Raw genomic sequence first — 13,302 nt, 5'->3', positions numbered from 1 at the left:
AGTCAGGTCTCAGCTGACCGTCTTGACTTCCCCAGTCTAGGTTAGATAGATGCTTTGTCAGTCACCTTCAGAGCCCTTTCTACTTTCCCCTTTGTAATTCTTATCACGTAATTATGCGTCCTTTCTGTTTAACGTCTGCCTCCCTACTAAAATTTTAAGTTCTGTAATGGCAAGGACACGGTCTTATTTATAATTCTTTGCTCAGTGCCTAGCGCAGTGCCTGCACAAAGTAAGCATTCTGTATTGTTGAAGAAATGTGTGGGAAAACACAGACCTCCTGGAAGGGGCCGTTGGTTTGGTGGAGAAAGCAGATGTGAAAAGGCAGTTCAACAGAGTACATATCTAATAGTATGGACTCTGGAGTCAGACCGTTTTGTTTCAGAACAGTCCAGATTTCATCACTTCCAAACCATGTGACCTGAGACAAATTAAGTAACATCAGTTTCTGTTCAGTTAAACAGTAGAATCTAGACCATAAAGGGCTGTGAAGATGAAATGAACAGGTAGACAGTGCTTGATTCTACAATAAAAACTCAGTGTTTTCTGTTACCATATAGTAAGCAAACAATGCAGATACATTATAGTAACAGTCATGCTGTAACAAGCAGTTTTGTCCAAAAGTGCCCTGGAGGTCCTTGAGTTGCTTGGACTAAGAGCTAGCTTGGACCAGGATCTCTCCTCCCAGAGGGAAGGGCCATATCTAAGCTTCCAGCCCTCTCCTTAGGGGTTCCCTAGACAACTCTGTCAACAGTGGCACTTCATAAACAGTGAACCTATGGCCCCCAATGACAAGGCTGCTTTCTTAACATTGACACTGAGAAGTTAGAAGGAGCTCTTCCCTGAAACAGCAGCACCTCTCTCCAGAATTCCCTTTTGTGGGATGATGGAAGAATCACAGGACCTGTGCTCATTTTACTGACCCCTAGCTGGTAAGTTTCCCCAATAAAACCTATTCTATATCCCACGCCTTGTGATGTGGAATTTGCCTTTCCCTTGTGCCATATCTACCATGCATTGAGAACCTGCTATGGGCCAAGTGTTTTAAAATTTAAGTTTTATTATTATTTAGGCATGGTGAGGCCAACAGATCTGGAGATGATTGCCATTGCAAAGATAGTTTGTTACTCATGGTTTCCAAGAGGAGGGGTCATGCCATGCCCCACATGGTCACACATGGTGAAATCACAGGATCAGTCAGGAGGCCAGGTGAGGGGAAAGTGGGCAGGAGCCTGTATCGTGGTTTCTGTGGGAAGGAATGGGTGAGGCAGGGTAAACAGGTTTGGGATTGGCTAGTTTGAATAGTTTCAGTGTGCTCGGAAGCATAGGGCTTGTGCCTGATTTTCTGGCATCTGACCCTGGGTGATTAGGGCAGGGGAATGGTGGCCCTGGATGAGAAATCCCAGTACAGGAGGTGGTGGTGTGTGGGCTCTGGGTTGGTTTGCATATGAAAAGCACCCTGTAGGTGAGTTTATTATCTCTAGGAATCTGCTAGCTCTGGGAAGGACAGTCCTTCCAGTGAAAGCAAGGCCCAGATGTCAAAACGCCAGAATAAAAAGATAACGCTTAATGCATCAGGCACTACTCTAGATGTCTGTTACTTCCAATTCTTATAGTAACACTGCAATGAAAGTATTATCAACTCCATTTTTAGGAGAGAAAATGGAATCTTAGAAAGGTTTGGTTGGTGACTGCTGTCACACAACTAGTAAGAGGCTGTGCTGTGATTCCAAACTGTTGTGTCACTTGACTCCAAAGCTGGTGTTTTTCCTGTGAGCTGTCATCTCCCTGCACTATGAGAAGTGCCATGGAAACATTTTTCCGTCCTTGTTGGGCATTTGACAGTGTTGACCACTGCCTCTTTGAAACTTTTTTTTTTACAATAGTAGTATTCATTTATATATATACATATATGAATATATATATGCATATATATGAGTATATATAAATATATATGTATATACATATATATTCATATATATAGATATATATGAAGATATATGAATATATATGGATATATATATGAATATATATGTATATATATGAATATATATATGGATATATATATACATATACATATTCTGTACTGTGCATTGGATTGAGTGATAGTGATAAAATGGTGAGCAAAAATGTTGATGTAACTTACAGTTTTAATCGTGGAGAAGATAGGTATTAACCCAATAGTCCCTCTAAAGCATATAAACTGACAAAATGAGAGAAGTGCTCTGAGGGAAAGGATCAAAATTCTCTTTAACTGTATCTCTTATGCCTCCTTGACTAACCCAACCCTGCCTGCACATCAGAATTACTTGCAGAATGTTTTACAAATATAAAGCCCCACGTAGGAGGTTCTGACTCAGGCTGGGGGTCCATCTCGGGCATCTGTAAATGAGATGAGTATAACCAAAGAGATTGGCCAAAGGTTTTTTTTTTGCTTCTGTTTTTGCTTTTTAAAAAAACTGGTCAGAGGAACAGGATCAGATTTGCAATTTGAAAAGGTTGTCTGGTTACAGTATAAGCATACTGTGTGTTACTGTATAGTGTGAGAGGATGGTTGTTGGCATGAAGATCGTGGTGGCAGAGATGGGGAGGGGCAGATTCTGGAGATAGGCAATAAAATCAAGAGGGCTTAATTTGCATTAAATACGGGAAGGAGGTGTTAGGGATGCTTTCAGGTTTCTAGAAGTGCAGCCAGGTGGATGTTCCTACTTCCTGAGAGGGGGCCACTGGGAGAGGAGCAGATTTGGAGTGGGAGGAATCATCAATTGGTCATGAATGTGCTGTCTCAGGTCCTTTTGAGAAATTCAAGAGGCATTATGGGAGTGAGAAACAGTGAATAAATAGGGCTGGTGCTCAGCTGAGAGATCCAGAGTAGAGATGCCTGGGAGACAGTGAAAGCAGTGGTAGACTTAAGGGCTAACCTATGGAACTCTGTGTAGAGGAGCATAATATTTATAACAAATTTAATAGTATCACAAACATATTGAAATTAAGGGGCAAGATCCATGACTTAGACCAGTGGTCATTAAGTAAAAGATGCAACCCTTGGTAAATGCTATGTACACAGTGATGCACAGATCTGATGATGCATCGCTAGGGGATTTTTTAAATGTCATTCGTCACATGATAAGAACTAAACAAATGTGTTTAGTATTTTTCAAATACTAAAAAAATTAAGAGGAAAAATATTCCTGAGTTTGTCTGTTTAGGTGTATATGGAAAAAACACAGTTTAGGAATGCTGCTTTGTAGGTATCTCAGACTGAATTTTGTCATAAATAGCTCGAGAAATGATGATACCACCATCATTTCAGTCACCAGCACCAGCCAAAAATCCAAGTTCTTGACTCCTTTCTCTTCCAAACCCTTATCCAGTGTGTGTGTCTAATTCCTGTCAAATCTGTCTTTACCTTTGGCTCCCATAGCTCGGGCCCTCCTTGCCCAAGTGGTGGCAACAGACCCCTTTCTGTCTCTTCTCTGTACTCCTTCTCGAGTGGGCAGACAGATGCTCCAGCCATCCCCGTGGCTGTGGGGATCAAATTCAAACTCTGCAATGCAACCTGTCAGACCATAGGTATCTCCTTTCTCACTATTTCTTAACTATGCCCCAGGCTTTCTGGCTGTGTTTTTGTTTTTGTTTTTGTTTTTGTTTTTTTACCGTGGCTTCACATCAGAAGCATTTGGGGGCACTTATTGAAACCTTACCCACAGAGATTCTGACTCAGGAAGTCTGTTGTGGGGTCCATGCTCCATGGCTGATTCTGAGCCAGAGGAGACAACCACTAGTCTGGCCTTCCTAAAACACCTGCAGTTTCCTCAGTGGGCCATATCTTCTACCGACTGTTGTCTTTGCCTGAATGACCTTACTTTACATTTTCACCTGGCTTACTCTTATCAGACTGCTGACATGTCTCTCCCAGGCAGGCAGGTCTTCCTGGTCTTAGATGTCTTTCTCTGTGCTACCTTGCTTGCTTCCCTCTATCCTTGGATTTTCCACACTGTATTTCCTGGTTTCCCTGTTGCTCTCCCACACTATGGAGTCTTTGAGGACACACCTTTTACTCCTGAGAATCCTGTTCACTACACTGCCTAGCACACAGCTCAAGTATTTGTCGAAATAATGGATGAAGGAATTCATTCCTCTTTTCTTTGTACTGTCTTAGAACCTGTGACTTAAAGTCAAGAATTTTTCCTTGTTTGTACGTTCACTCTGGCCATTCTCCATGGCCCTTTCCTAACATTTTTTAAATCACTTAAATAGTACCAACCATGATTGTCCTGGGTTAACCCCTATCTGTAATAAAAAAACAAGTACTTTAGAGTTGGGCAATCCTAAGTTCATATCTTGACTTTGCTATGTACCAGGTTGGGGCCTTGGGTATATTACTTAACTTTTATTTCTTTATTTTATTTGAGAGAGAGGGAGAGAGAGAGAGAGCAGGGGAGAGGGGCACAGGGAGAGAGAGAGAGAGAGAGAGAGAGAGAGAGAGAGAGAGAGAGGGAATCTTAAGCAGGCCCTGTGATCAGTGTGGAGCCTGATGCAGGGCTTGATCCCAAGACCCTGGGATCATGACCCAAGCCGAAATCAAGAGTTGAATACTCAACCAACTGAGCCACCCAGTCGCTCCTAAATTGCTTAACTTTTAAAAATCTCAGTTTCCTCATCAGTAAAATGGGGATGATAATACTTATCACATAGTATTATTGTTAAACCCCAATAAAATAGTATCTGTAAAGTGCCCCGCCCATGAAAGGTGGATTTTTAAAAATGTTTATTTATTTATTTTTTGAGAGAGAGAGAGAGCGCAAGCTGGGGGAAAGGGGGTGGGCAGAGGGAGAGGGAGAGAGAAATCCCAAGCAGGCTCTGTGCTTTCAGCTCAGAGCTTGATGCAGGGCTGGAACTCACGAACTGTGAGATCATGACCTGAGCCAAAGTCAAGAGTCGGAAGCTTAACTGACTGAGCCACCCAGGTGCCCCTATTTTTTTTTTTAATTTTTTAATGTTTATTTATTTTTAAGAGAGAGAGAGACCGACAGAGCACGAGCAGGAGAGGGGCAGAGAGAAGAGGGAGACACAGAATCCGAAGCAGGCTCCAGGTTCTGAGCTGTCAGCACAGCTGTCAACACAGCTCAACCCTACAAACTGTGAGATCATGACCTGAGCCGAAGTCAGACACTTAATTGCTTAATCGAATGAGCCACCCAGGTGCCCCAGTAGGTGTTTATTAAGTGCAAATTCCCTTCTTTGGGGGAGACCCCACGGCTAATAGAGCTCAATACTCTTGTTGGAGAATCTGGTTCTCTTGCTTACGGGCTACCTGTCTTTTTGGTCAGCTTATGCTTCTCAGTAGCCTCATTTAGAAATGAGCACATTATGATTGTCCTTAATAGACTTATTAGGGAAATTAAATAAATTTATGTTAAATACCCAGCTAATGTTTGGCATCTAGTAAGTACTCAATAAAATGGTGATTATTATTCTAAGAAGTAATAATATACCACAGTGTTTTTCCTGCTTTCCATGATCTAAGAGGACTATTATCCCCAGTGTTAACCCTAGCATTATTTCCAAAGGCTGAGTTGATTTTGGTGATTCTTAAATTTTCTATTTCATGTCTTGAAAAAATCCTGAATCACCATTAATGTATTGTTTATTTATTTGTATTATTTATTTTATTTTTATGTTTTAAGTAGGCTCCATGTCCAACATGGTATTCAAACTCATGACCCTGAGATCAAGAGTTGCACGCTCTACTAACTGAGCCAGCCAGGCATCCCTGTATTGTTTATATGGAAACTCCCTTTTAGTCACTTTTCATTACTACACTGTCTGGCAACTGGTCTTCAAAATCCTGTATTTGTATTCTAAACACATTTTTTCCACATTGTCCATCTTAGGAGCTACCTGAAGAATCAGAATTCTTAGACACAGACTTTTCATTCCCTCCCTGCCTCAACTGAGCAGCATTTTCAGACTGTCTCGGCCAAGAATGTCAGGAAAAACTGCAGCCTTGGCCTACCATGCTTCGAAAGAACAAGAAGGACTTATAGTTGTGAAGGTTGAAGAAGAGAATTATGTTTGTGGGCAGGACTTTGGCCTTCAGGGAGACACCTGTGGCCTGGAGACCTTCCGCCAGCAGTTCAGGCACTTTGGTTACTCTGACTCCTCTGGGCCCCGGGAGGCTCTGAACCGGCTCCGGGAGCTTTGCCATCAGTGGCTGAGGCCCGAGGTGAACTCCAAGGAGCAGATCCTGGAGCTGCTGGTGCTGGAGCAGTTCCTGGCCATCCTGCCTGAGGAGCTGCAGGCCTGGCTGCGAGAGCACCGGCCCGAGAACGGAGAGCAAGCCGTGACTATGCTGGAGGAGCTGGAGAAAGAACTTGACGAACCAAGGCAACAGGTAAGAAGTAGGTGTTTTTCTTTGTTAGTTTTACCTTTTATAAGTTAATAGTTATGTAAGTTATGAGTGGCCTTGACGTGGCTGTCAGAAAGTTACAAACTTTTTGTCTTTGGGTTATTATTTGTCTACTGGGGCCAAGGCACCAGGGCTTTTAGTCCTGTTGTTTTCTTTCTAGTCATCTGGATGAGTTTCTGACTCCAGCTGCCTTGTCCCTTTGTTCTAGGGTTTTTTTTTTGGTTGTTGTTTTGTTTTTTCTTCTGTATCCTCAGAATCATAGTGCTGGTACTTGATTACTCCTAGGACACGGCTCATGGCCAAGGAATGATCTGGAAGGAAATGACATCCATAGGAGCACTGAAGTCTCTGAGTATACAGCTCCAGCCCTTGGAGAACCAGTGCAAGAGTGAGACTCAAGAGTCCCAGGCTTCCCATGAGGGAGGTGAGGAGTCACAGTCCATTGGGGCTGAGGATGATGGTGGGGCTATCATCTGTGGCATAGTGCATTTTCTTAATGACATTCATTTGTGGCTTCGTTAAGTCTAGTGGAAAGGTCCCCTCCATGCCTTGAAATATGCTTCCATTGGCTCTGCCTAGAATCTGAAATTCCAATATAATTTCTAACTTTGGGTGAAGAATTAAGGTCTCTAATAAAATTCTCTAACACCCGTAACATTCAAAGACCAATATACTCTTTTTTTTTTTTTAATGGTCCACTGGCAAGGCAGTCTCTAAGGTGGAGATGAATAGTGTATCAGTAATAGAAACTACATAGTAGCTTGAACAGGGAAAGTTGAATATTAGGAATTATTGACTATAGGGGTGCCTGAGTGGCTCATTGGTTAAGCATCCGACTCTTGACTTCAGCTCAGGTCATGATCTTACAGTCCGAGAGTTCGAGCCCCACATTGGGCTCTGTGCTGACAGTGTCGAGCCTGCTTGGGATTCTCTATCTCTCTCTGCCCCTCCTTTGCACGCACTCTCTCTCTCTCTCTCAAAATAAATAAATAAACTTTAAAAAGTTAAAAAAAAGAATTATTGACTATAATGGGGTTAATTACTAAGTGGTAAAAAAAAAAAAAAAGTCTAAATAATACGGGAATAACACATATAGGGAATCTTTAGGGCTGAGGCACAGCATCCAAGGAAGGAACAAATCTGTGAGAGAGTACCACATCTTCCTCCTGCCCTGTCAGAGCTGAGATCCAGATCTTGTTGGAGAGGACACAGCTGTGGTCCACTGGATGGCTGGATGGACATGTTCAATGAAGTGCTGTGCTGCCAGAACTTTCTGGGAAGCTGCACTTTAGGGTACCAAGGGAAGCCATCCATGAGGTGCAGGGAGAGGGTGTGTGTGCTGTGGTAGCCACCCTCTGGGGTGCCGAGAACCCTTGTGGAGAGGTGCCGTGACACCAGACTTGCTGGGAAGCCACCCAGAGGGATGGTGCCTCTGGGACTAATTGGTGGTGAGCAGGTGCTGCAGGAACAAACAGAGCACAACAGCACTAGGAAGAAAAGCCCCTTCCTTCTCCAGTGTCCCTCCATCTCAAACTCTACTGTTGAAGCTTTATGACCTTACAGCCTTGGTTATAATCTTTCCATAGGTTCTTCACAAGCCTAACAGTATGTCTTGCCAGAAGAAGAGCCTGAGATGTGGAGATTTGGGTACATGTGATTTAAAGGAGGGTTTGCTCTTCGGGAGAAATCTGTAATGGAGTGAGAGAAGCAGGGTTATGATGTGGTCTTGGGTAAAACCTAGCCTTGGCTTAATCTCTGGGGGTTTGGGGTACCCTCCCCTCCTCCAGCATGACTGCAGTGCTGAGCTGTCCCTTCTTAAGGTGGTGGGTGTGGGGCAGCGAGGGTGGAAATAACATCCTGGGCCAGGTGGTTCTCATCAGCCAGGGCGACTTTCCAGAGAAGAGGGCAACTGGGTGGTTAGGAGCCAACACTCAACAGCAGCTGGGCAAGGAGGCACCCTATAAGTAAAGCGGGTCTGGGTGGGCAGTGGAGCATCATCTACACAACATGAAAGCTAAAAGCATGTTTGTCAATGTGCAATTAAAGACCACATCCCTAGTTAAAAGGCTTTTAGACCACATAGGCCACACTGAACAGGTAGGGAAATAGCAGAAGGGACTTAGGGGAAAACGGCAAGCCTTGATGTTGAGCGTCTTTGAATCTGGCTCTTAAATTACGAATTCTGTGGCCTCACATAGGTTATGTTGCCTCTCTGAGCCTTAGTTTCCTGGTCTGTAAACTGTATTTAAGGTTAGAAGACTTTTGGTTTATAGCTATTTATTAGTGAATTATCATTTAATTTGTTGATTGGCCATTTGTATTTTTTTTCTCTGTGTCCTTTGTCTACTTTTCTTTTTAGGCGTTTATTTTTGAGAGAGAGACAGAGAGCAAGGGAGGGGCAGAGAGAGAGAGAGGGAGACAGAGAATTTGAAGCAGGCTCAGGCTCGAGCCTGAGGTAGGGCTCGAACTCACGATCCTTGAAATCTTGACCTGAGCCGAAGTTGGATGCTTAACCGACTGAGCCACCCAGGCACCCCAGAGGTTAGAGGACTTTTGGGAGGATGAAAGTAACTGAGCAGTTTTTTAGATTTTCACCCTCAAAATAATTCAAGTTGCCTCAGCCATTATCTAGTAGTCTCCTTCTGAGCTACTAGAAATCTCGAAATGAGAGGGGCTTGTTGTGTGAGAGCTGAAAGTTTGGCTCCAGGAAATCACAGCTGTCTCTTGTTTCCATCTACCTTTGACCATTTACACATAAAAAAGTGAACATATAAGACTTCTACCTGATCCTAGAGTATTCCTTTTCTCATGCTCTGTATGTCTTATTCTATTTGCTTATAATCGTTTGATCTACTTAGAACCTACCAGAACCTGCAATTAACTTAACGCATTCTAGTTCCTGCTCATCTACCTCTGCTCAGTTCTAACCCTGAAAGCATTTCCTAATCGTATATCCTGCTCTCCTGTTTTTCTAGGAGCACCATTTATTTAAGAGTCTTAGACCTCTCTCTTCTTCCTGAGCACTCCCTATCACCTCTTTTCCTTTCCCTCATTACCAAAAAAATGCATCTTCTCTTCTAACCCAGGATTGTCTCCTAGCTTCCTGGTTTCTCACTGCTACTCCTATGTATCACTGTCTCCTCTAACTGATGTGTTTCCCTGCTCACCGTCCCTCTCCAGTGCTGACTCTTTTTTGTCCCCCTTGCTTTCTGAGGGTGCCACCTCTCACTACCCCAGGCCACTTCTCAAAATTCTGGATTGGGAAGCTAGTTCTTAAGAGTTTTCCTCCTAATAGGTAAATACCTATTTTGTTTGGTTATTTTCTATTCTGGTTATAATAGATTCCTTTCTTTTGACATGGGGATCAAATGACACGAGTATTTTTCTATTCACATATTTAGATGGCAAGCTGGTGGGTGATGAAGTATTAACAACAAAGCAAGAAATTTTTGAATGTGTAGCATCAGCAGCCATGATATCCCCAGGAAGACTCCCTGGGGAAACTCCTTCAGGACAGATAGTTGAAGAAGCTTTGGGAGGCCGGCACATCTTTGAGAAGCCAAAAGGAACAGTTGCAAGGAACAAAATGAGTCAGCTCCCTTCTCAGGAAAGACATCTTAGTCTGGCGGTCTTCAACAAGAAAATCTCCACAGAAGAAAGTGTCCTTGGACGTAACGAAAGTGAAAGGACTCTCAGTGTGAACTCAAATGTTGTAACACGACAGAGAGTTCACGCTGGGGGAAAGGTCTACGAGTGCTTGGACTGTGGGAAAGCCTTTTGCCAGAGCTCAAAGCTGATTAGACATCAGAGAATTCATACTGGGGAGAGGCCTTATGCGTGTAAAGAGTGTGGCAAAGCTTTTAGTTTGAGTTCAGACCTTGTTAGACATCAGAGAATTCATAGTGGTGAAAAACCCTATGAATGCTGTGAATGTGGAAAAGCTTTCAGGGGCAGCTCAGAGCTCATTAGGCATCGGAGAATTCACACTGGAGAGAAGCCTTATGAATGTGGTGAATGTGGGAAAGCCTTCAGCCGGAGCTCAGCCCTCATTCAGCATAAGAAAATTCACACTGGAGACAAAGGTTATGAATGTACTGAATGTGGTAAGGCTTTTGGTAGAAGCTCTATCCTTATTGAACATCAAAGAATTCATACTGGAGAAAAACCTTATGAATGTAATGAATGTGGAAAATCCTTCAATCAGAGCTCAGCCCTCACGCAGCACCAGAGAATCCATACTGGGGAGAAGCCTTATGAATGTAATGAATGTAGGAAAACATTTAGGCATAGGTCAGGCCTTATGCAGCACCAGAGAACTCACACCAGAGTTTAAGTCTTGGGTAAGAGTTGTATACTTGTGTCATACTAGGGATTCGCTTTGGGGTGAGACTGCACAAAAGTTAGACGTTTCCTAAGAGCAGAGTTTCTGTCCTTCCTGTCTGAGTCAGTACTTACTGTACGAGCAGATCCACAAAAATATGGTTGTTGACGTGTTGAATGAGCACTTACACAGTAAGGCCAGGATTGGGGCAGAGATCCTGAAAGAGCTTCTTACATGATGGACTGGAAGGTGGTGCTTTCAATGGCAAGGATCTCTGCCCAGCAAGAACATCGTGCATTTGGCAGTTGGAGGCATGTGCTGAGAGTCATTCGGTTCTCTGAGGTGTTGAATTGTGAGGTTGTGAAATGTTGAATTCTGTCCTGGATCAGTTTATAGCTCATTCTGCCCCCTTGCCAGTTCTCTCCTCAGCCCTGAGCTTCCAGAGGTCAGTTGAGGTTTGTTTATTTATTGAGCACCTGCTATGTGCCAGCCATCGGGGGCAGACATGGCCATTGCTCTCCCAGAGTTAAGGGCTAATGGGATACATATATATTTATTAAACAGGTAATTACAGTAAAGTGTGATAAGTTCTTTGGTAGGATAAATCTTGGATTCTGTCAAAATACAAGGGGGGCACCTAACCTGGTTTAGGAGCCACTTAAGCTTCCTGGAGGTGATGAAATCTCTGTTGAGGAATAAAGGGTGTGTACAAATTAGGCAGATCAAGGCAAGAGGGAAGAGAACATTATAGGCAAAGGTTATAGCACATACAAAGGTATGGAGAGAGGATCTATAGAGGTCTCTTCATGAGGATTCCTTTCAAGCAGGAATTTCTTCTCGTACACCCTGGTTCAGAGGACATGTGTTGATTCCTCTCTTTATAATCACAGATTTGGGTAGCCTATCCCAGACCCAGAGTGACCTAAGAGACCTTGAGGTACTCAGAACAGTCAGTGTGATTAGGTAGACTTTGGCGCATCGTATGGAAAAAGGCATGTATGTACACCATGGAAAGAAGACATATTGGAGGCTAGAGGGACAGTGTTGGTGTTCCGTGCCCCTAGGGCTCAGGAAATGGGAAGCTCACAGAAGCATAGGAGTGAGAGGTCTGCCTTCCCAAGGTCTACTATTCCTCATTTCCTGTCCCCTCCCCTTATCACCAGCTAGAAGATACTAAGTTACTTGAAGGCAATGAATCCTTATTGAATTACCCCCTTAGATTCCTCAAAACTCTACTTCTCTGTTGATTTTTATTTTGGCGGTTTTAATTAACCCACCATTAATTGCTGAAGGCAATTCATATGTAAGAGAAAGTTTGATTTCTCTTTTAAGATGTCCTGATTTCCCTTCCAGATACTGTTACTTCTGGAGACTTGGTGATCAAATCTGTTATGGGTAATAAGGGAGGTGAAATTGGGGGAGGGGTACAGTCTTTATGTCCACAGGTTGGAAGATTGTCATTGAATGAGGTCAATCAGAAGTCTAGAGAGACCCTTAAAATGGATGAAGTTGCCCTTTCCTATAGGTGACAATCAGATGATTTCATGTTAATTTTATTTAGTAGTTTTTTTTCCCTGGGTTGTGAATTAATTATAAATGTTGGTAATACAGAAAATGAGAAAGTAGAAATCACCTTCAATCCCACCACCTACAGAAACGTTAACATTTTGGAGTACTTTCTAGTTGTCTTCCCCCAACTCTAGTATTGGTAAAAATCTTGCTTGGTAAATCATTTTTAGTAATTGATTTGAACGTTTATACTTTTGAGTATATACTTAAACTGTTTAGTGTTAGAATGTAATGCAAGATGTATTGTAATAAAATCTGAATTTTAAGCCCTGCTTTGAAATGATTTGTTCTGGAATAGGGAGCATGGTGGAGGTATGCTGGGAGAGGGGGTTGTGGCAAGAAGTCAAGGAATTGGCTTCTTAACTCTTCTTTCCTGGGCCAAAAGGTGTCTGGAAACTGATAGCTATTCCCTGGGCTGCACTTCACCAAGTGAAGCCACAAAAGTTAGGGGACAGCTGGTTGAAAAACTTTGGGAACCAGAGCAAGTAGCCTCTTTAAACACACATACACATTGTGTCCACCAGAATCACTTAAGGAGCAGGAGTCTGGGAGACTGCCCAGGGCTTCCCCTCCTCTTTCAGCAGGTCCTTAGAAGAAACCTGTGCAGAAAAACCCCATGACCCTTTAGATTTGTGATCATTCGCACCAGCCAACAAGACAGCTGCTGAGGATAGGGTTACTGAGTAGCAATGTCTGACCCATCAGAAAGCAAGGGGTGGGTGGGTATCAGTGAGGTCTGCCCATTGAGCTCACCCTTCCTTTTAGCAGAAATGCTCTCCAGGTCAGTTTCTTCTGCATGGGAAATATTCTAATCGGCAATCTCCCTTACTTTGAGGATTCATTTAATGGGGCAAGAGAAACAAAGATTCATGGGGATGGGGAAGCTGGGAGAGACCAAGGTCAGATTTGCTTAAATTTCCAATCCTCAGGTGGACAGTTAATTGCAGTCTATGGAAATGAGGGAGAAGGTGAAAGGTAGGAAACTAAGCATCTTGCCTAAATT

The 13,302-nt window shown here is 43.2% G+C and overlaps 1 protein-coding gene across 1 annotated transcript in view; it reads left to right on the top strand.

Annotated features, from left to right (window-relative positions):
- Positions 1 to 12,565, top strand: part of LOC102964456 — an 86,375-nt gene extending 73,810 nt beyond the window's left edge. Inside the window, exons 12-14 of the mRNA XM_042961572.1 lie at positions 5,908 to 6,394; positions 6,695 to 6,833; positions 9,811 to 12,565. Of these exons, the coding sequence (XP_042817506.1) occupies positions 5,908 to 6,394; positions 6,695 to 6,833; positions 9,811 to 10,742 (1,558 nt within the window). The 3' untranslated portion in view covers positions 10,743 to 12,565. The remainder of the gene's footprint in view (positions 1 to 5,907; positions 6,395 to 6,694; positions 6,834 to 9,810) is intronic.
- The last annotated feature ends 737 nt before the right edge of the window (positions 12,566 to 13,302 follow it).

The sequence above is a fragment of the Panthera tigris genome, chromosome D3 (genome assembly GCF_018350195.1).
Source record: "Panthera tigris isolate Pti1 chromosome D3, P.tigris_Pti1_mat1.1, whole genome shotgun sequence".
Taxonomy (NCBI): Eukaryota; Metazoa; Chordata; class Mammalia; order Carnivora; family Felidae; genus Panthera; species Panthera tigris.
Note: the sequence above shows the minus strand (reverse complement) of the source record. Positions and strands in the feature narration are given on the sequence as shown.